Source organism: Micromesistius poutassou (assembly GCF_964030765.1).
Source record: "Micromesistius poutassou genome assembly, chromosome: 18".
Taxonomy (NCBI): domain Eukaryota; kingdom Metazoa; phylum Chordata; class Actinopteri; order Gadiformes; family Gadidae; genus Micromesistius; species Micromesistius poutassou.
The window spans coordinates 9,561,228-9,583,470 of record NC_140288.1 but is presented as its reverse complement, the minus strand read 5'-3'; the positions used below and the strand labels follow the sequence as shown (position 1 = coordinate 9,583,470).

Here is a 22,243-nt window from a genome sequence, read left to right as displayed (position 1 = left end):
AAACTAAACCATAACCCCAATACCAAACCCATGAATGTAACCCTAAAAAGAAACCATAACCCTTAAGCCCAAACCAAAAACATAACCCTAAAACCAACCCCTATCATATTTGAAGTCAGACATTTCCCAAGTCCCAGATGTATGTTGGGCAAAACTAAGATGAAATGATTTAAATAATAGAAAAATGTAATGAAACATAAATGTTTACAGATATGCACATCACGCTCACTTTCTCTCTCCCACCTTCACCAGCCCGGGGACGGCTCTGCAGACTGTGCTCCATGGACGATAAACGGGTGAATAATCTGGAACAATGGAGAGAGGAGACAGAGAGAGGTACCGGTCTGGCATAGAAATGAGCTGGCTCCAGGGGACGGGTTTAGAGACGGGACCTTTCTAAATGGGTAGGAAGATAACATAGAAGGTAACATACACTTAGTAGCCTAAATGTGTGTTTATACTTGGCACAAACTCTGACTTGCTTTCATTGTACCGAATACAAACACATTTTTAGTTGAGTTAACATTTAAGTGTTATTCCAATGTCATCTTCTCTCCTGCTCTTCATTCATGCCATGCGTTCTCTGTGACTGGGACTTGATAGATGGCCTCATTTGCCAGGTAATGTTGTTTTGGTGGACTGACTGTCGGGTCGTGTTCCTGATGGCCTGCTGGCTTATGAAATTACCGCAGGAATGGAGGAATAAAAAAACAACGTCTGTCTTTGTGAAATGGTAAATCTGTCTGTGAATGAGCAGTAGGTAATACAGAGGACACATGGAAAGGCCAGGGCTGTTGGAGCCTATCAGCAGCAGGATTTGGTGCAATTTAGTATTTTTTTGCTTTTAAATCAGTGTCCTCTCTTAACATTTCCAAGGTGAAGACACAGACCTATTCACTGAAACTGAATGTGATTTATATTCATAAAAGCATTAAACTCAGCCCGGTTTCCAGAACCTAAGCTGGATAACTCAATAATCAACCAGTCAATAAAGCCAGGAAGTCATAGTGAGAGAGATCTGCTCCTCGTCCTTCTGAAGCACAACAATCCTGTCTTCTGGGGGTCTGGAGGTCAGCAGTTCAATATATTATGGGGGGTACTTTACATAATGAGAAAGAAGGGGGGCGGATTTATAGTCTTCTGTGTTTACTTAAGTTGATTACTTTGATTCCCTACCACCAACTAAAAAGCTGGTGGTATCTATGGGCGCTTTTTGTAGTCACCATCCTAAAATATGGTGATTTTAGTATGCCTAATGCAGTAATATAGTCCTATAGTCCCAATGCATTTCTTCTTCATGCATTTTCTAATTTCTAATAATTGTCTTTTTAGTATTTGACATTGCATTGCTTACTTTAAACCCTACTAAGCACGCTGCACTGTAACGTGTCCACGTTTTAGTTACATTTTAACCAGGGCTGTGCAGCGTGTGTTCCTTCATCAAAGGGTTGGGGGCGGGTTGTCTGGTCGTTTCATTTCCTGCTCGCCCGCGGCCCACATTGGCCCCTTTCCTAAAGTCCGACTGCCGTCACACACACGCTCCGAGGAAACCTGCAGACTGTAAGCAACAAGCTGAACGAACAGTGTCGGTTCCTTCCGCAGTAGACGGTGCATTGATTTGGAGAGGGATTGATCATCCAGTGGTTCGTCCTGGTGAGTAGTTGTTTTAATAAAGGGGTAATATCGAGTTCGTCCATGGGATATTTGCGACCGCACGCATTTCGCCAACTTTGTAGTGCGCAACAACAACGCAGGTGCAGATATCGCCTCTCCGGGATGTTGTCCTTCCCTGTCCCGTGAACAGCCACACAAGTGAAAACCTTTTTTTAATCTGTGAAGATTGCACGTTCATTCGCAATAGTTAATGGCATGCGATATATGTGGGCCAAAGTCCGACGGAGTGTAAGTTGGTACAGTCGACTCCGCGTCATTCCCCGGGGAAGAAGCCGACATCGCGGCCGATAAGGTAGATTTGACCCGGAAAAAGGACCAATCATTTTTATGCATGCGTCAAAAAACTAGTTTTTTTTTACCCCTTTCCCATGGAAAACACTGATTTATTTTTCATTTGGTGTTTAAATCTCTATCTGGTGACGTTACTGTAGCATTTGAAACCCTGACGAAGTCGTGAATGCCCACATCACACCGCACTACGGTGCATATATAATGAGAAATATTAATAATCTGATTTGTTTGGCCCCAGGTCATGCACATATGTGGTCCCCCTTTCCAAATCCTTCCACTGCTACGAACGAACAAACAAACAAACAAACAAACAAACAAATATCACAATTAAAGTAACACATGGCAACACATGGCATGTAATGAGGATCCATCATTTATCCGCAACAATCCCCACCCATGGCTACTCTGGTGGCTCAATACGCCAAGCTGTCAGGAAGCTATTACAAAACATTCCAGCTGTTCACTTTCCAAATAACAACTTTTGATTCACTCTTAATATCTGAGATAGACATGCATGCTGTAGTTCATTCCATTTGATTTGACTTACTTAATTCCCGATTCAAAGGCTTGTTTAACTTAATTACACTATTAAATTAAATAATAATTAAATAATTACACTATTAAACACTTTGAACAATGTTCAGGTAGGGTATTTTAAGAACGTTAATTCAAGAACTATAATAAGACGCACACACAATTTATTACGTTAATGTACAAGTAGAACAAGGACATTTGTTCTGTGTGAAATGACAAAATTCACATCTGCATGTCAAAACCTCACAAGATGTGTGACTTTGTGTGATTCCAGAAGCAGAAGTGTGAGGCAGGAGGATGTCGACAGCGTTTAAGGACGACCAGGGGGACTGGCTGACCGTGTGTTTGAAGTACCTGCTCTTTGTCTTCAACTTCCTGTTCTGGGTGAGTCAACCTTAAGGAAAACAAGCACACCAAGTAGTGGTTCAGGGAAAACCTCGGCTTTGGCATGTTTATGTAATTAATACGTCACTGTTGATGGATAATTGCTGTTTTAGTTTTATCTAGTTCATGAGAACATTTCTGAAATGACCAATCTTGTTTAAACATAAAGTTACAAGAGAATCAAAGTGCAACCAGCACTTTGTAACTATCACTGCACCCAGCCATCAAAGTGTAGGATCTAGTTACTTATAACCAAATCCCCGTCGCCTCACTTTTGTAGAAACATAAATAGTCTGAAGACTATCCACCTACGGCTCGATCAAAACTGGGATGGTCTTTCCTTTCGAATCAATTTGGTATGTGGGGAAAAAGGCGTGGGCATCACATGTTGAGCAAAAGGGCAGTGAAGAGGCTGCATAGTGTAGGTGGAACTTAAACTTGCAATGATGAAATTCAAGCTCCAGACACATTCTCCATGGCCGTGGTGGTGGCGGCTGTAGGGAGGTATCTTGGCGGTCCAGGCTGGAGTCCTGAAGAAGGGTGCAGGCAGGGTTTGCTGAGTCGGAGCCAGAATGGGCTGAATGTAATGGACTTGGCCCAAAGTGACTCATAGATTATTTAGAGCCCTTGGTGCATACTCTGGGAGTTCTGTACCGAAACCCCCACGCCCTGGCAACACGCTGCTAATGTTTGATGGTGCAGTCGCCCATTAAAACTGTGCTCACTCACTCGCTACTGGGCCTTCATGTCACGCATGGGTGAAGAGACAATGTTTGGGCTGGCTTTGAAACTCCAACAACTAATAAATACATGATCTGTTATGTCTAAAGTTGAACTTTATTTTTCCGAATTTGGTTACGTAAGAAAGCAGGACTGCTTTGATTTGCACTTTTACTTGCAGAGGCAAACTATTCATTTTTCGAGGCGTCTACTGTTTGTTTCACTCCCATGAGACACCCCAGGGTCTCTGCTTACTGGTTACCACCCTGTGAGGTAGGAACGGTGGGGCAAACATGTAAAACAAATGAAACCAAACATGTGTTTAGACAGGGAACGAAGAGGGAGCAAGCTGTGTTCTTGTGCACACAACCCAATGTTTGCCGTTAACTGTGAGCCTTTTATTTTGAGAAGAAAAGTCACATCTGCCACGATACCACCAACCACTGACCCCTCTCATTGTCTTCATTGTTCATGTCCATACTGTTTTCTTTTTTTGCAACCAATCAGCTTGAAAACAGTATTTAAAGCAACTAGGGAATTGGTGCTTTGTGCTAATGTCAGGGAGGCGCAGATGTTTGAAACCACTCTAGGTGAATTATTTGTTGTTGTTAAAACACTGTTTTTGATGGCCACTTTAAATAAAGGCATAATAACTCCTTCTTGGTGGCAGCAGAAACTGCAGTCACATGTGTTACAACCTGTAGGTCCCTGTAGGTCCCTTTAGCCCAGCTGCCTATCAGGTGACATTTGAAGGACAAAACCTCCTCACTTGCACCCCTGCCGTTGCCTGAGGCTGACAACGGTATCGGCTAGTACTATTGTTTAAAATAATACTCATAGTCCAGCGCCAATAGGTTTACCAAAAGCAGAACCAACTTCAAGGTGCAGTGGGTTAGATTGAAGTGGTGTAAAGAGAGAGAGCTAGATTTAAAAACAAGAGAAAATGAGTTCCCACTGCTCCCGCCCTTGCTATGTCTCTGAACCAATCACGAAAGAGGTGCCCTGATTGGTCAGAACGGAGGCAGGAGTATTCAACCTGAAACAGATATTCTCACAGCGCATTTCACTCCCTAATAGCTGACGGATGACTCTGGCATTTATAACAAATTAAACTCACACATAAGCTCTTAAATCCTGCTTACAGCAACTTCTTTTTAACAAAGTGGCATCTGTAGGAAACTCAAGGACACAGAGGGCTGGGGGGGGGGGGGGGGGGGGGGGGGGGGGGGTGATGATGAGGACAGGGTTAACATGGAGAGGAGCGGCCGAGGCATTTCCTCCGTGCCGGGCAGTGTCACTGACGGGGGGGACAGACACCGGCTGGGCCACGCCCTCCATTGTTATGTGGCTGAGCGCGCCAGCGTGGTCCCGGCGTCGGAGCTAATAATTGCCACCCCCCCCCCCCCGGTTTGCTCTTTGGCTTGTTGTTTCTAACGCATTCCTCTCGCCTCGTCTCCCCCTCCTCTCTAATGATCTCTGGATCTGTTGCTGTCTCTTCTCATCTTCTCCCTCTCTCTACCATCTCGCCCACTCTCTCTGCTACAGTGCTTCCCTTGTGCTTTTCATAGATTTTTATTTTCTTCTTCTCTCTGTACATGGTAGGTAGTGTTAGTCACTTCCCTTGATACACATTTATCTGTTTGTGTAGACACTGTTTACTTGCAAGTAAATGAGTTATGCTTTATTGATGTACAAACAACTTGCAACAGTAAAAATAACAGGCAGGCATCAGGCATCTAACATATGCTGTGATCTTTTTTATTTATTTATACAATCTCAATTTATCTTTGACCCTTCTCTCAAAAGTTCACTGTGTGGCTTTCCCTCTATTCGACATGTCCTTATTATTTTAATACAGACTTCCCAATCATCAGTCCTCTTCCTTGTTAGCCGTGTCTTCCATTCGCCCCTCTCATTCCTCACATTCCTCACGTCTGATCATCTGTCTCCCCATCCTCCCACACCTTGCTGTCCAGTGGTTGGCTTCCTGCTGTTGCCACAGAGACACTGTGGTCTGTAAGATATGCCAGACCACAGATATGATAGACCGGGAATGCCTTGGCTGGCATTCCCGTTTAGAAATGCATTCCAGAGCCTTTAACTTAATCCTAATCACCCAGACTAGTCAACTGTTAATAGTTAACTGTTAACCTGGTCTCTAAGCTCTCTCTCTAAACCATTCCTAACATGAGGCGTCAACCGATTCTCATGTCTTCCTGTGTTTCTGACCTTAACCATATCATCCACTGGGTGGATGCTAGTTTAACAGTGGGTACCATGGGAGACACTCTATAAGCTCCATCCTCTTAATGGTGTTTTCAACAACCTAAAGAAAACACCATCAACAGGCTGGTTGTGCCAAAGTCTCCTTTCTAATGGTACCACCTGCGGCAGCCTTCTGCTTTATTCAACAAGCACAAATAATTCCAAATCGGGACTCGGGAGTATAAATAGATACTGGATGTGGTGGTCTGTCTCATCTCCTCTCCTGTGAACCTCTTCTGGGGCATTTTATTACTGGTGTCTGTCGTGCGTACGAAGGCGGTAGATCCCAGAGAGGGAAACTGGGTATCGATCAATCTTATATCATAGAGCCTATGAGGCTCATCCTCGGGTTGTCCTGAATCCCGACCCCACACCAGTGTCTCACCCTCCCCTCTCCCCTCTCCCAGGTGGGCGGGGCCGCCGTGCTGGGCGTGGGCGTGTGGACGCTGGTGGAGAAGAGCGACTACCTGAGCCTGCTGGCGTCCAGCACCTTCGCCGTGTCGGCCTACATCCTGATCCTGGCTGGCAGCCTGGTGGTGGTGACCGGCTTCGTGGGCTGCTGCGCCGTCATCCGCGAGCAGAAGAGCTGCCTGTCCACGGTGAGACGGGGGTTATAACCATGATAGTCAGGGTACAATCCCTGTGACCCAAATGATTTAAACGTTATGTTTTAAATGCATTCCTTGAACGGTGGATTGTTTTCCACCGTGGTCGGTAAAAATAAAATCTAAAAATGTGTTTTGGACCCTGATGATGATAATAATACATTGGCGGATATCCGACGCAGTGGGCCGGTCGTGATTATAAATTAAGCTTCTGTATCCAAAGATGCTTTACCAAAAGAAAAAAAAAAAAGGGTGGAAGGTGAGGGTGGACTGGGTGAGACCAATACCACAATGACGACCAAAACAAAGTGTCATTGCCCCCCGCCGCCTACTTTGGGGTTGTCTGTTTTCCAAGCACACAAAACGCCACAAAACACAACCTTATCTGAATGACTGTGACAAATAAGTTATGGTCTCATCAGTCATGGCGTAGCTTACTGGGATGGCTAGCTAAGTGGCTTCCAGGCAGATTGTCATGTTTGGCATTGTAAACTGCATTACAAAACGACAGGGAAGGTTGTGTCTACGTGTTTCTGTTCTATACCTGCTGAGTCTGCTGAGATAAATCCCGCAACGGTGTCGCCCAGATTTATGCTGTTGTTTTTCTGTCGTCTACCGCTGCATTTCACCACCACACTCGACACAGCTGTGTGTGTGTGTGTGTGTGTGTGTGTGTGTGTGTGTGTGTGTGTGTGTGTGTGTGTGTGTGTGTGTGTGTGTGTGTGTGTGTGTGTGTGTGTGTGTGTGTGTGTGTGTGTGTGTGTGTGTGTGTGTGTGTGTGTGTCCTCAAACGAGGTTATGAACCAGAACAACCTTTCCTTCTCACAAAAACAAGGAGTGAGTCTGCGTCTCTCCCAGGCTGCCCCGGGTTTAAACTGGGCTCTGTTTTACATCCGAGACGTGGTCAGGGTTCGTTGAGTCTGGAACCATCCACATCCAATCACTCTTTTCTCTTTTAGTGTGCTACACTTCAGGTGTGCTTTTAGTGGTTCAAACCAACACACACAAACACACCGTCCTCTTTCTATACACACACAAGGTGACAAGTTGTGTCTCATCATTCCCCCTATCCCACTGTGTGTGTGTGTGTGTGTGTGTGTGTGTGTGTGTGTGTGTGTGTGTGTGTGTGTGTGTGTGTGTGTGTGTGTGTGTGTGTGTGTGTGTGTGTGTGTGTGTGTGTGTGTGTGTGTGTGTGTGTGTGTGTGTGTGCTATTTATAGGTCTGTCTCTTGTTGTTTTCAAGCTCTGTGATGGAGGCTGTAAGGAGTGAAGAGGAGGAGAGAAGTTACATTGTGTGTGTGTGGTTTCCTAGGGGTAGCATGTGGATGCTGTCCTGATTCGCTCTTAAGGGTAGACAAATGGTTTGATTAACCTCAGACTCTATTAGTTGATTGGATGTCTGCTGAGATTGATGAAGAGAGTGCATATGTGTATAAAGTGGTAGGGTCTCGAAGGGATATTGTGTAACAAGGTTTAAATCTGAATATACATAGTCATATCACTCTACTCTGGGGATATTAATGGAATGCTTGTATCATTATTGACATAACTTGGTCCTGGACCACAAGATCAAATGGTGTAAGAAACTCCTTTACGATCATTTGTCAAGTATTTACACTGGTTAACATTGACCTTGCCCTTATTTTCTCATATTTTTAGACGACGGCACAACCACAGCTGAGGAGTTTTGGTCAGACCCTTTTACTATAAACCCATACAACCAGGCTGAGGTTCGCTTTTGGCCGGACTTCTCCTTCTTAGCCGTGATTGTGGCAGTGGATTGTCTGAGTCATAGTTTCCTTTGTCTTGCTCCGTCAATGAAGTGAAGCATTTGTCTATTCACAATGGCTTGAAGAAACAGCCAGTGTGTGAGCTTTCTTTCGCTTTCTCTCTTCCTCCTTTTCTCTCTCTCTCTGTTGGTAAGTCTCCCTGTCCCTATCTCTGTCTCTCTCGCTCTCACTCACTGTCTCTCTCCCATCCAAGTATCCCATACAGTTAAGACACAATTCCTCAAGTGTACAGTAGTCTGTGAATAACTACTTTATTTATTAACCGGGTAAAGTGTCATTGAGATTTAAGGACAATACCAGTCTGGTTGATCAAACCATCATAACCGTCTGAACTGGCTGAACTAAAACTTCTGTTACCAATATAATTTGTCCAAATTACTTCCTTGTTTGAATGTAAACCGTTGCATTCTAGTACTTTCATCAAGGGCTCTTATCACAAAGACCAAAGGGCTGACTTGCTATTGTTTACATTCGTGGCATGCTAAATACTCTCCGAATCTGTACTAGGAAGTCATTTTGACACATTATATTGGTAAGGGAGGTTTAAGGGAAGCCAGGGGAGACCTGGAAAAGCTGCTTCATAGAAAACATGGAAACATGGAAACAGACACACATAACTGCTTAGTCGGCTGAATAAGTAAGAAATAAGGCACCAAGGCATTGAATAATGTCTTGAATATTCATATTATATGATATGCTGCGTATCTTTAAGGGTTGATACAAACTACAATCATTTTCTCCAAGCAGGCTATATTACTGCTCTCGCGAGCTGAGACATACTGTGTGCGGTAAAAGTAATCACAATAATAATTATGTGCAGGGATGGGTTAGTCGTTTCTGGCAGTGTCATGTTTCCATGGCGGGGGGCCTGGTAGTTTGATGAGATTCTATCTTCAGTTGCCAAAGTGCTCTGATGTAACACTCCGAGTGACTGGTGGCTGATGGAATTAAAAGTTGGTGATGTTGCGTTTTCGTTTTATGGGGATAGTTCCTGGCTCATTTTTCCCACGTTTCTCTCCAACATTCCAGTATTTCTCCTGCCTGCTGGTGATCTTCTTGATAGAGCTGGTGGCTGGCGTCCTGGCCTACGTCTACTACCAAAGGGTGAGGAGTCAAACACACACGCACACACTCTTCTTGCAGAAGTCTTCTTGCAGAAGAACCAATAGTTCTTTTTTTTGAGATAATGAGCTCCACCTATATCAGGCATGATGATGTAAGCATGATCATTTTTAAGTTTTAAATAGATAGCCCTGTCACATGCTCCTGCTGTCACATGCTATGATCTCCTTTTTAGTCCTTGTCTCCCCATGCCATTTCCCCTTTAGTTTTCTTTGTTCAGTAATTAGTGTTGGAGGAGCAACGTGATTAGCATTCAGTAATGAGGTTAGGTCTGGTGGAGGCTAGCGCCGTAAAGGCTAGGCTCCAACCCACCATAGAGCTGCTCTACCAGCTGGGGCTCCAGGGCCAATTATTAACCAGATTGTACAATTAAGAAATGGGCGGAACAGAAGGCAAACATGCATAGCTTTCCAATGGAAACCATGAGACTATTTGGTAGGAAGGAAGTGAAAATTATTTTGTAAAAAACATATTTTCTCTTCAACCATGTCCTGGTTTTAAACTTTTCATTAAATTGCGAAATATTTCTGAAATTATCAAGTGAGCAGAGCAGACCAAGTTTCTATGACCTACAGTCCTGCAGATAAAAATACAAAAATAATATTTTATATATTATTATTAATATATATATATATAATTAATATTAATTAATATATATTATATATATTTTTTCTTTTGTATCTTTTCAATAAATCTTTTTCCAAACCAGGGCGTTTCTATGTCGTTCTATCTGTTGCCCTCCCTCCTCCACAACATGCTAGATGCCTTATGTCCGTCATCAGTGTGATGCCGTTGGGAGTCTCTGAGCCCTTCAATACCTCCCATCAGGTCAAATCTGCACCTTCTGCAATGCATCAAAAAGCCTGTTCTCATATCCTGTCCTCTCAGCTTCCTCCCGGGCCTCTCAGAGCTTTTATTCCCGCTCCCTGCGGGCCCCCTCTCCATAGATCAGCTGTAATAGAGGGAAAGGGTTCAGCGACTGGTGGAGAAGCAGTGGATCGATCGGGACCCCCTCTGGGCACGCAGACAAAAACCAACATTTTGAAAGGCCTGTCTTCTTCCCGGTTTGCCGTGCAACGCTCCGGTCTCAGCCGGATCAGAGCGGGGGTGCCTGCCTTCTCCGCCTGGCACCACTACCGTTCTTCACTTTTATCGCCCAAATAGATTTTTATTCCCCCACACACATTCTTTGCTTTTTCAGTTTTTCTCTCTGTCTCTGTCTCTGTCTCGCTCTCTCTCTGAACCCCTCCAGCTCAGTGATGAGCTGAAGCAGCACCTGAACCAGACCATGTCTGAGAACTACGAGCAGCCGGGGGCGGAGGCCATCACCCTGGCCGTGGACCGGCTGCAGCAGGACGTAAGTGATCCTCAGCTTACCGTTCTGATTGGTCAGCCACGGGCGTAGTAGTTTGTAGTTTGAGGCGTAGTAACAACGTATCCCTGCTCCCATCCCCTCGCTTAAAAGTAAACCCAGAAAGTGGGGTCAAATTCAGAAGAATTACGTCAATCGTCATTTCCTGGAAACATGGTTGCTGTGGCAGGCCGTGTGCCGGGTCCTCTTTTAAAGTCTGTGTCTAAGAGGTGACTCCATGCATTGTTAATGCGTTTTCTGTTTCTCTGGCGGGTCGCTGTGCAGTTCAAGTGCTGCGGCAGCAACAACTCTGGGGATTGGCTGCAGAGTGTCTACATCGAGTCGCCGAAGTCGCAGGACCGGCTTGTTCCAGACAGCTGCTGCAAGACCATCACCCCCCTCTGTGGCCTCCGAGACCACCCCTCCAACATCTACAAGGTGGAGGTCAGTGCTGGTCCCCTGAGGGCTGTCTGTCAAACCGGAACCCAAGAAGTCCGCACGGCATGTGTTCGGATCGCCGGTCGGGAGTTCTGGTCCCGGAAAACCGGGACACTGAATGATTCAATTTTTTTAGGTAGAAGGGAAACACGGACAGTAGGATAATGTTATACACGTTACCAAAGTCATAGTCTCGGTAAGTCAAGTCAAATACAAGGTTTCCTAAGGTAAAAAGTTAATAATGGTGGAAGCCAGTATAATATTATATTAATTTGTTAACTTTATACTTTCAGTAAAAGTAGGAAAATGTTTCTAAATATGTATATTATATGTAATATGATTATTAGATTGTTAGTCTAACAGTCTTCTACTAAGGCAGTTCTAAACAAATTCAAACTGAAAAGTTGTGACTCAACTCTGTTTTGGCGGTATTCACACGTAATGATCTCTGGCCTGTTTTTGATATTGAGCTTGTGTCGATATGAGTCTAGTATTTGAAGAACCCTCAACAATACACTGTTGTCTGCTCAAGCTCATATCTTATTCAATTTGGGAGAGCCAATAGCGCTTTGGTGGTTTATGCAGGTCGTAAAGGGGAAGTGACCGTTGGCTTTACACCTCTCAGCTGTGGCACTATAGACTGAGTAGGCCCGCCCATTCTGCTGGCGATTTGACTTCGCTCTGCAGAAGGGTCTGGAGAAGAGCAATAGCTTTGAGCATTTATGTACCCAGATTCAGACCACAAATTAATAACTGAATTAATTCTCATCATCAAAAAATCAAACTAGGAAAATATTCTAACATTAACTCTGATAAAATTAATAAATGACTATTTCACTTTTATTAATTACAACACTAAAACAATGTATAATCGGAGTGGTGATTTGGCCAAGGAGAAGCGGAGGGTGCTACCACTACTGAAGTTCAACCATGTGGTTGATGTTCCATCTGACCCTTGTTGGATTTAAAGTGCATTGATTCTGCGCCCTAACTCTTATCCTTACCCTAAAGTCAGAGGTGTCCCATTATTGAAAAATAAAGCACATTGTTGGAACATTATCAACCATTATCAACCAATCAGAATCAAGTATTCTAAAATGCAATGGTATGTGGGCGTATTAGTGACCATGTTGTCGTCTCCTGACTGTGGTTTTGTTTCTCCAGGGCGGCTGCATCACCAAGCTGGAGCAGTTCCTAGCGGACCACCTGCTGGTGATCGGGGCAGTGGGCATAGGAGTGGCCTGTCTTCAAGTAAGTCCAGACATTGGAGTCACACAAGTGGAATGCTACCTTTGTGGTATTAGTCATATTGACACCTGTCAAACCTAAACAAAGATAGTAAGGTAACGTTCCGTAGGCCATGATAAATATCACCATCACTTAAACCTGCACTGTTTTTTTTTTGCATTAGCACCCTCTAGTGTCTTGAGGTGTAGCTACAGTTATAGCTAGGCAATTTTTAGACAATTTTTGTAAACGTTGACCAGAGTAAAACCATTTATAAAAAACAATTCCCTGGATCGATTGATTCGTGGATGGGCACGTTTTATTCTTGAGAAACTTTTTGGTTCAGATTTTTTTTTTTATTGAATAAATAGCTGCAGTAGAGAAGTTACATTGTGCAGATTTAAAGAAACACGGCACACACAAATTAAAACTCACTAGGTTTGCGAAGTGCATTCCACGGCCATGTGTGCAGCATGCATGAAATAACTGGATGGGCACAGTGGATTAATCATCTTACAAACAATGCAAGTGTTATTGTAGATAACTTAAAACAATTTTGTATCCTAAATACTGATCCATCATTTGAAAGATAAGCTTCTTTAAAAAGGAATATTCTTATCTCTACTCTGCACAAAGCTCTTTTCACATTCCTTGCGAAGAGATGGAACTAACTATTGGTCTGATTGTTCTTATTATACTTTTGTGTGTAGTGTATTGCACCACTTTATCAAAAAGGTAGCCAATGAAAGGTCTCCTTGTCCAAGGTATTAACACCATGTTGGTGTCATTATTCAATTTTGTCCGCCTTAGACTCCTCTTTCGGACTGACTGAATCCTAGTGTGTGTGTGTGTGTGTGTGTGTGTGTGTGTGTGTGTGTGTGTGTGTGTGTGTCCGTCCATCCAACTGGTTAATTCTATTTGCAATTAATTTGTGGCACCAATAGTGCAGAACAGCGTTACAGCCTGCCAGTGAACACGCAGGGATAGACTGACACACATTTTAATGATCAAACACTCTATCATCAGTGATAGCTGTTGGAATATAGAGCTAGTTAACACTTATTTTAAATAATAAATATTGCTTAGAGCACCTTTTTAATAATATCCACTTTTAGAAATGGAATGAATGGAATGGAACTTTATCTACTTTATCTATCTTAACTTTATTTACTAGTTATAAAGAAATAGCAAAACAATGCTGCTTGCAGTCTTTTTGTTTCTACCATCGACCTGGTCGACTGAACTAAAGTCCCTGTTGCTCATTCTGCCTCTGCCAATAAGATCACAGCAGGAGCAATCTGGGAGCTTGAATGTGTAGCGGTATGTCTCTGTATCGTAATTCACTGTGTGTATGGTGCGTGTCCCCTTTATGGAAGGGGGCGTGAGACCCACCTGTGGGTGCGCCGCGGGGGTGCGACTCCTTATTTAAGGAGCGCACCTCTGGCTGTGTGGGAATGTCTGTTTGAGGAAATAAATCCATTCCTATATTTATTTTCACCAGCAACAAAGTCTTCTTCGTTCATTGCACATACTCCTACAAATGTGTTTTTAATAAGGAGTCTCTGCAAAGTACGAGGAGAAAGCAGGGTCTTCAATAGAGTCGCATTGGGGTTTTCACGTCTTCTTTGAACTATTTCCGCTCTTGTCTGCGTAATACCCACACTGTATAAGGATGGATTATTGTTTATTTAAATTTTGCAGCTTTGAAGTCAATCATTTATGTTCCCGTCTGCAGTCTAGTTTTGGTTCCATGTTGCAGCGTGTCCTTCTGTATGTGTGTCCTTCTGTATGTGTGTCCTTCTGTATGTGTGTCCTTATGTCTGTGTGTCCTTATGTCTGTCTGTGTGTCCTTATGTCTGTCTCCTATGTCTTTGTGTTTTTGTGGTGTTACCATAGCTGGTTGGTGCTTTCCTCACCGCCTGCTTCCTTTATCTGCTGTATAAAGAAGAGGAGGACGACTTGGCTAGCTTGTGATGAGCACTAATGCTACCCTTGTGGAATTCTCCATCCCTGTAGTGGGGGGGCCAAGGTTAGATGGTGGAGATGTGACGTGTCTTCTGTCCTTGTCTTTTCTGTGTCACGTCCGTGTTGTCTGTGTGTTTGATGTCCGTGAAGACCTACTCAGAGTTGTTAGCGTATAGCAAGGTGCCTAGCATATGCTTGTCTCTCATTGGCTGAGGTATTTGACGTGTTGAATGTCTTGAGTATGGCTTGCTGCCTCCTTTGTTTGCACCTATGAGCCCCTCCGTCACTCACTCACTCACTCACTCACTCCACATCTAAAGGCAACTTGAAGTATTATCAATGCATGTTTTATGATCCACTCAATCACCACCCACCCACTATATTAGTGATTTAGAATCCAGCAGTGTTGTTTTTGTAACTGTCATCGTAATCAGATATTTGTAGAGATGCTGCGGTCATATCCATCCGCCAGCACTGTCCTCCGTCTGGACCCTCTCCTCCATGTGAACGATGAGCTCTCTCACTCTTCTGTCATTGGCCCTCTGGTGCAAAACGTCCTCCCTCCCTCCTCCCCCTCCCTCCTCCCCCTCCCACCTCCTCTCCATCATATAAACGGTCTCCAAGGGGTGGAGGCCGTAAGCCGAGCTAAAGGGAGTCCTTGGACGAGGCTATTTCCGAATCTCACCTGGCCTCTCAATGTGTCCTCCTCCTCCTCGAGCTCTCAGAGACGCTGACCCCTCCTCCTTTGCCTGTTCATCCTTCAGGTTTGATTAGCTGGCGTCTACACGCATGCATGCATGCATGCACGTACGCACACACGCACGCAGGTGCACAGTGACTTGCTCCCTTCAGTTTACATGGTAAAGGCGGAGTGTGGTTACATATCGTCTCCGCTGCGATGCTCTTTGTACGTTTTAACGGCCAATAAAAGCTAGTCATACTTTTTGTTATACATGCACACAGTAACGCACACACGCTGTCGCTGCTCATTCCTTCGTCATGGCAACCTTCCGCAAACACCCCGTTCTCCCCGACCCCCCCTGCTTTCACCAGAGACAACACAACCCCCCCAAACACCGCTTCGCCCACCCTGAGTCCGTGTCTGTGGTGTCGCCTTATCCGTGCACTTCCTGTTTCAGATCTGTGGGATGGTGTTCACCTGCTGCCTGTACCGAAGGATCAAGATAGACCCGTACTGATCCCCCTGGGGGCGGGACCCGTACTGATCCCCCGGGGGCGGGAACCGTACTGATCCCCCGGGGGCGGGACCTATACTGAGTCTGGGGGCGGGACCTGTACTGATCCACAGGGGGCGGGACCCGTGTGTTTCACTGCGGTGATTGGCCGATCACAGAAGGAAAAACCAAAAAACGACAAACTTTTCAAACTTCAGCTCTTAGTCTCCCCGACCCACCCCCCCCCCCCCCCCGCGCCTTCGTAGTCGAATTAAAAACCGCCATTGACCAATGTGCCTGAAGTTAAATCAATGTATCTTTAATTGCAGCAAATGTTATTTTTTTAACCTATGAAGCACATGGGTACCTCTGCTTGGAAGCATGCCTAGAAGGATGGAAAGATGGAAGTGTCCCTTGAAGTGTGTACGGTACTACTGTCGATTTTGCAATGGGCCTTATTTGCCTAGCGGCCATCTTGGTTCCATCTTGCTCCTAAACGTTTTGAAGGAAGATGGAACCAAGATGGCGGCTGGATGAATAAGGCCCGTAAAGTATACTGCGTACATGAAGGTCAATGCAAAGCTAGCTCACGCAAATGTATGTAAATGTGAGTATCTAACATTAGACACATGTTAAACAAGAACAAATTGTTTCTGCTAATGAAGTAAGATGGCTGTCCCACGTATAATCACATTGTGCCTGTGTTAAAACTATCACTTTTGATAATGCCTTAATCACTAGCAAACAAAAGGTGCAGAAATTAAACGGTTTACTTATATTTGTATGTCCACTATATTTATTAGTATGTTGCACTGATTGCTCTAGTGGTATATTTAGTTTTTAAGTAGACCTATCTTATTTGGCAGTTTATTGACTATTTCCCAGTTATGGCTGACCTGCTGGTTTATATGGCAGTTTTGAAGCTTCAGCTATTTCATTTTTTGTCGTTATTGTATTTTCATGTTGAACATTCCACAATCATTAGTTATTTTTGTGTAACATTACCAAATATAGGCTATATTGTCCGTGTCAAATACGTTTTCATGGAACCAACGTCTTTACCGTTTGCCCCGTTTGAGATTGGCTCAAGCGCTCCCCCTGTTGGATAGTTGTGATGTGCAGCCGTTCCACCACCATATCGAGAATTAAGAGTGGAAATATTTTTTTAAATATGTCTCTATGTCCACCATACATTAATACATTATTGCTGCATTCCAATTAAAAGCTTTTGCAATTAATTACTTTTTAAAGATCAAACCATTTAGATACAATGCCAAGTAAAAATGAATATGCTGATTATTTTTATAGCAAATTAGAATATCATCAAAAACGACAATATTGTGCATACTGGCTATTTTAATCCCCAGGGAAATGGCTATTTGAAGGTTGATTGGGTTCTTGTTTGTATACAGCAGGCTTCAAATAGCATGTCTGTCTGTAGCTCAGTGAACCTGAACATTTGTCTTCTCTGAATCTTGATGTCAATTGGGTAAAAAATGATTAGGAAACCGTCTATTTAAACAAATAGATATTTATTAAACTGTGGCTCTCTGATAGCAGTTGTGAAATCTTTTTCACAGATTATTTCATTTGAATGAGCTTTTTGTTGAAGTCTGCTAAAAAGCACCTCAAAGAAAGACGGTTTTGTAAATAGCATGTGCTGTTACTGACTGTCTAAGAAATGTGTTGTATATCGTGAAAATAAACATACATTTGTTCATGTGCTTGTGTGTGTAATGACATATTTTCTGTATGGCATTCAATTAAGCAATCGTACTCCACAAATGTGTTGGACAAGGTTGGACACCAGAGGGCGCCAATGATTTACTAAAACTTTTGGCTACATGAAATGTTCAGAAATAATAGTTGACGTCGTAGTACAACTAATTTGCATTAGCTTTTGTCATTAGGCAAATGACTTCAGTAGACCGTAGAATACTCAGCATAATAAGTAGGCCTATACATCATATGATTGCCATGGCAACAACAACAACCAGCCTGAAGGCAGTGAAGACTCAATCAGTTTTATCTCTTTTTAATTTTCTGAGTAAATCGTAACGTTATATGTATCGTAACCTGCCTTTTTGAAAGCAGGTCACAAAGGTCAATACATGACAGTTAGTACAAGTAGATGAAACACAACATTTGAAATAAATATTTCAATGTCAACCTGCAAGCTAAGCAGTGAGGTGACAACGGAGTGAGGACAGGTGTGTGTGTGCTTTTTTTTATCTAGCAGCTACAAGAGGATGGCTCACATTTCCTGCAGAGACAGACACACACACACACACACACACACACACACACACGGTTCTGCACAGGCAAAAGGGCTGACAGGTCAACACACACTCACCGCAGTGAGACTAAACACACACACATTAGCGTGCGGTACACACCCCACGCTGGGGGAGACCTGAGGGGGGGAATTGGAAGCAGCTGGTAGTCTCTCTCTCTCTCTCCCATTCTCTCTCTCTCTCTCTCACTCTCACTCTCTCTCTCCCATTCTCTCTCTCTCTCGTTCTACTTCTCTCTCGTTCTCTCTCCCATTCTCTCTCGTTCTCTCTCTCTCGTTCTACCTCTCTCTCTGTCTCTCTCACTTTTGTCATATCTCACATTGTGCTATTGAATATATTTCACAGAGAGGTGGGGGGGACATTGAAGAATCACCTGTGTGCACATGGTGAGGGATCCATTTCTCAGAAAAGACCTAAAAGAAGGAGTACGAGTTGGGTTTCCTATGTGGGTTGTCAAACTCGTAGGAATCCTCAAGACCGAGCGGTTGTCCCAAGTGGAATGGGCCAATATAAGGTTTCCAAGTGTGAGTGTGTGTGTCCTGATATGGGTTGTGATGATCTTGTGTTGTGATGATACTTTGGAACATTGTAGACTCCCGCATCTCCGTGCATATATACTTCATGCAGTCTAAACTGTATTCTCTGAACATGTCATTTCAAGGATGTTAACTTCAGAATGATGGGCCTGATTCACTAAGTGGCCATCTTATTTTCTAACCAGCTAGCGTTAAAAACCAAGACGGCCGCCAGGTGATTCAGGCCTGTGACTGTTCCGTGTCTCGTGAACTCATGATTAGAAGAGATCTTTATTTGCCCCATGGGGGAATTTGTCTTTCAGAACACAACACAGCAATTCCCATAACAACCCCGTTTCACATACACCCTGTTACGGTACGGTAGTGTGCTTAGGGTTAGGGTCAGTACTGACGTCACACAGAGGGAGTTGAGGTGCTCATCACAAGTAAGTAGCAACAGCTGAGGGGGAAGGTGAGTCAGAGTTTGAGACTGAGGGGAGAGTCTCTGGAGTCGGCAGGTGACATTCAGAGTCAGTGAACTTTAGCCTGAGGGACACACGCTGCCTCTGCGACTCTTTTATGAGAGGGAATTATATATACACAGTGAAGTAAACGACGGGACTTAAGGCGCGGGCCAGCGGGACTGACGGTCCACCCCACCGGGATGAGGAGCCGGTGCTGAGTGGGAGAGACGGAGCTGTTGGCCTACGGCGGTTGTGGACCTGTGGTGAGTACCTCGCACCTAACCCCCTAGATAGGTTAGACTGCACTCACCCAGGGGAAGATTAGGAACAATACTCAAGTTCAGCACACCACGTAGGGACAAACATAGGTTACAGGGTAATAACGAGTGTGGTAAGTAGGCGTGGTACACCCCAGTATACATGACACATGAATACACACAAGACACTGCATCTCATGGTTCCTTATCTCCAGCCTTAAGGGGAGATAAATGCTTGAGGGGTTGAATTATGTTGCTTCTCTTTTACGTCAGCTCTATTCTGCTCTTGGACCGCTCCTCTTTTTGTTCCTGCGAGCCGTCGATGTTCAACTTGCAATGATTCGCCTTCATGTTTACCTCCCAGCAGATGATTGAGCTCTGTGGAACGTGGAGTGTGATCTTGCGTGATCGCAAAACAATGAGTTCTCACGCAGAGGCGGTACAACGAACATAACAGTCCTTAAGATGTTTACTCTAGCTAATGGGGTTGGGGCTTCAATATACCTCCATGTGTGCTTTCAAAAGGCCAGATTTTTAGTTCGCACTGCCGCTAAGCCCATGCTAAGTCGAGAACCAGTTTGTGTTTATGGAAATGTTGTAAGGCAGTCCTTAAGAAGATCAGGTCCCTTCCTTTGTTTTGAACATTTCACAGCGCAATGTTTCCCACATCCTTTTCATCAGAAATCCACACATTCCAGGCAATAATTAGCAATCACTTACACTTTTTGATCTTTTGGCAAACTGTGTTTTTCACTGCAGTTTAATGACTCGTTTATTAAACCTAACTGGAGCATGGCACATGGTTTGTCTTACAAACCGTTGATTCTGGTCCACGTCCCTCGCCAGTCTGTCCGTCCTGTCCCCCAACCCAGGATCGACTTCTTGCCCAGTGCGTGAGCGTCCCTGTGGGCCGGCCTCTGGCCTGCATCTGGGAACACATTAGCTCGAGTGCTAAATGTGCTGGACAGATTCAGACGGGAGGGGGGACGGATCAAAGCGGGAACAAAAGGAGAGAATGAGGGAGGGGCTGATGTTAGATAAGAGCAGGACATCAAACCGCCCCGAGGTCTCTCCTCACGCAGCATAAATCCAGAGGTTATATCACTGTCAGCGGCGCCCCCCAAAGCCAGATGTGCTCCGCAAGGATGTAAATCGCATCAAATCGTCCAAATGTAAAAAGGAGAATTATCGCATAATTTATTTTTGGACAAATGCATTCATGGGACATACTGGAGAATATCTATACATACATTATAGATACATACTATACATATAATATTTTTACAGTAGTTGAGCAACGGTGGTGTGAATGTTCTCTGGGTGCCACGACGCTGTGCATCCCACTGCAGAGAAGGTAAACCACAAGGCCTGAGGTACTGGGAGGAATGGTTTTTACCACAGATGTGTTTACTATTCAGGCCTGAAGCTGATGAAGAGATGATCAACTTTCCCCTGGTTTCCTTCTCCTGTCTGGTGATTATTCCACACACTAGACGACGGGCAAATGTTGCCTTTAATACGATGGGGCCTTTTGAATCACCCAGGTCTTACCAGTCACGTCAAGGTTGATTTACGATGTGGGACGGAATCAAAGGCATTCTGGTCACGTTACCAACCCCGAGGTGAGGTGAGTTAATATGGACGTACACCTTCCGGTGTGCGGCGGGACTCAGAGAGGAGCCCTCCATCTGCTGAGCACCCGCTTCCTGAGGCAGGGAGGAAGTGTGTGTGTGTGTGTGTGTGTGTGTGTGTGTGTGTGTGTGTGTGTGTGTGTGTGTGTGTGTGTGTGTGTGTGTGTGTGTGTGCCTGTGTGTGTGTGCCTGTGTGTGTGCCTGACTCTAGATGAGCATTGAGTTTATGTTTTCATGAATATAAAGGAAGACATACAGCTGTACACTCTAGGACCAGGGCTAAGCCACACATATTTACATGGCAAAGGGAGAAATACAAGCAACATTTTTGAAGCAATAGTAAAACAAAGGAACATGGTATCTTAGTTCAAAAATATGTAAAGGTTTCAAGCAAAAGGTCAGGTCTTAAGCTAGGAAGGGAACATTCACATGATCACCGGAATCAAAGGAACCCTTGCAATAGGCAGACTGAACAAATACATTTCACACAATATCCATTTTGTGCATTTATGTATCACAATGATCACACAATTCAATCTATATGATTCATTAAATCCCTTTCACAGTGTGTGTATCCACATGATGTATATAAAGTGTCTGTGTGTCTGCGTGTGTCTGCGTGTCTGTTTGGTCCATGGGAGAGTGGAGCTCGGATTGAACAGCCCTCCGTCAGTGTGTCAGAGAGTGGACCATAACGGAGGGGAGTGATGTTGATGAGGGCTGTTGAGGGACACGGAGCAGATGATGGCGTCTGCTTCTCCACGCGCTGCACCTCAGTGGACCGCAGCGCTATGAGGGAGAAGGAGAGGGCCGCTGGGGGACGCTTTTAACCTGGTGGGGGAGTCAATGTGAACCGCCTGCCCATGTTTTATTTCAACCTTAAAGTCAGTAGAATTTAGGGATGGTATTGGTAGGGACCTTACAATATAATATAACAATGATATTTGAGTGCCGATATGATATATATTGTGATTCTGTAAATATTCCATATTTTTATATTGAATCTTTTGTGTGGTTTATGTACGGGTTTGACGTCGGAGTTGGGGTTCTACAGGTCCGCCGTTGTATTTCAAACAGAACAGAATGCAGTGTATTCAGGAAAACACACTACAGCGCCATCTGCAGGACGGTGCCATTTATTAGCTCCCACTAAAACTACGTTGATGTTTCCGTCTTGAAAACAGCAAGCAACGTTTCTTTGTCGACCTGAGGGGTATTCCATCCATAGATATATATAGAACACTAGATGTCTCCTCCGCGGTGCTGGCCAATGGAGTCGAACGTCCGCACTGGCGGCCATCTTGCCACAGTTAGCTCGCTCACCCATAACATTGTGTTGGTAGTGGTACATGTACTTTTTAAATAACCGTAACTTGCTCAATTTTCAACCGATTTTCAAACGGTTTGGTTTGTTATAAACGTCAGAGATGTCGTTATGACACTGCATACTTATGAATAATTATGTTATGTTCTAAAAAATTAGAATAATCTAAAATAGGTAGGCCTACAAGATTTCCCTTTACAAATAGTAGTAGTTTGCAA

General features: G+C 44.2%; 1 protein-coding gene across 2 annotated transcripts; it reads left to right on the top strand.

Annotated features, from left to right (window-relative positions):
- The first annotated feature begins 1,516 nt into the window (after positions 1 to 1,516).
- Positions 1,517 to 17,260, top strand: tspan11 (tetraspanin 11). 2 transcript variants are annotated; one of them, XM_084483125.1, is made up of 8 exons: positions 1,517 to 1,653; positions 2,774 to 2,883; positions 6,276 to 6,467; positions 9,292 to 9,366; positions 10,637 to 10,741; positions 11,021 to 11,179; positions 12,338 to 12,424; positions 15,505 to 17,260. In XM_084483125.1, exons 2-8 carry the CDS (start codon positions 2,797 to 2,799, stop codon positions 15,562 to 15,564), a joined length of 765 nt encoding a protein of 254 aa, XP_084339251.1. In that variant the 5' UTR covers positions 1,517 to 1,653; positions 2,774 to 2,796; the 3' UTR covers positions 15,565 to 17,260. The 2 variants fall into 2 exon arrangements, with proteins under 2 accessions (XP_084339251.1, XP_084339252.1); XM_084483126.1 differs by having other exon boundaries at positions 1,629 to 1,653; positions 2,780 to 2,883.
- The last annotated feature ends 4,983 nt before the right edge of the window (positions 17,261 to 22,243 follow it).

Excerpts from the sequence above, each read along its gene's own strand:
- tspan11 (XM_084483125.1), top strand. The coding sequence starts at position 2,797 with ATGTCGACAGCGTTTAAGGACGACCAGGGGGACTGGCTGACCGTGTGT. Across the intron at positions 10,742-11,020 it reads TGGACCGGCTGCAGCAGGAC|TTCAAGTGCTGCGGCAGCAA; the intron begins GTAAGTGATCCT and ends GTCGCTGTGCAG. Across the intron at positions 12,425-15,504 it reads TAGGAGTGGCCTGTCTTCAA|ATCTGTGGGATGGTGTTCAC; the intron begins GTAAGTCCAGAC and ends TTCCTGTTTCAG.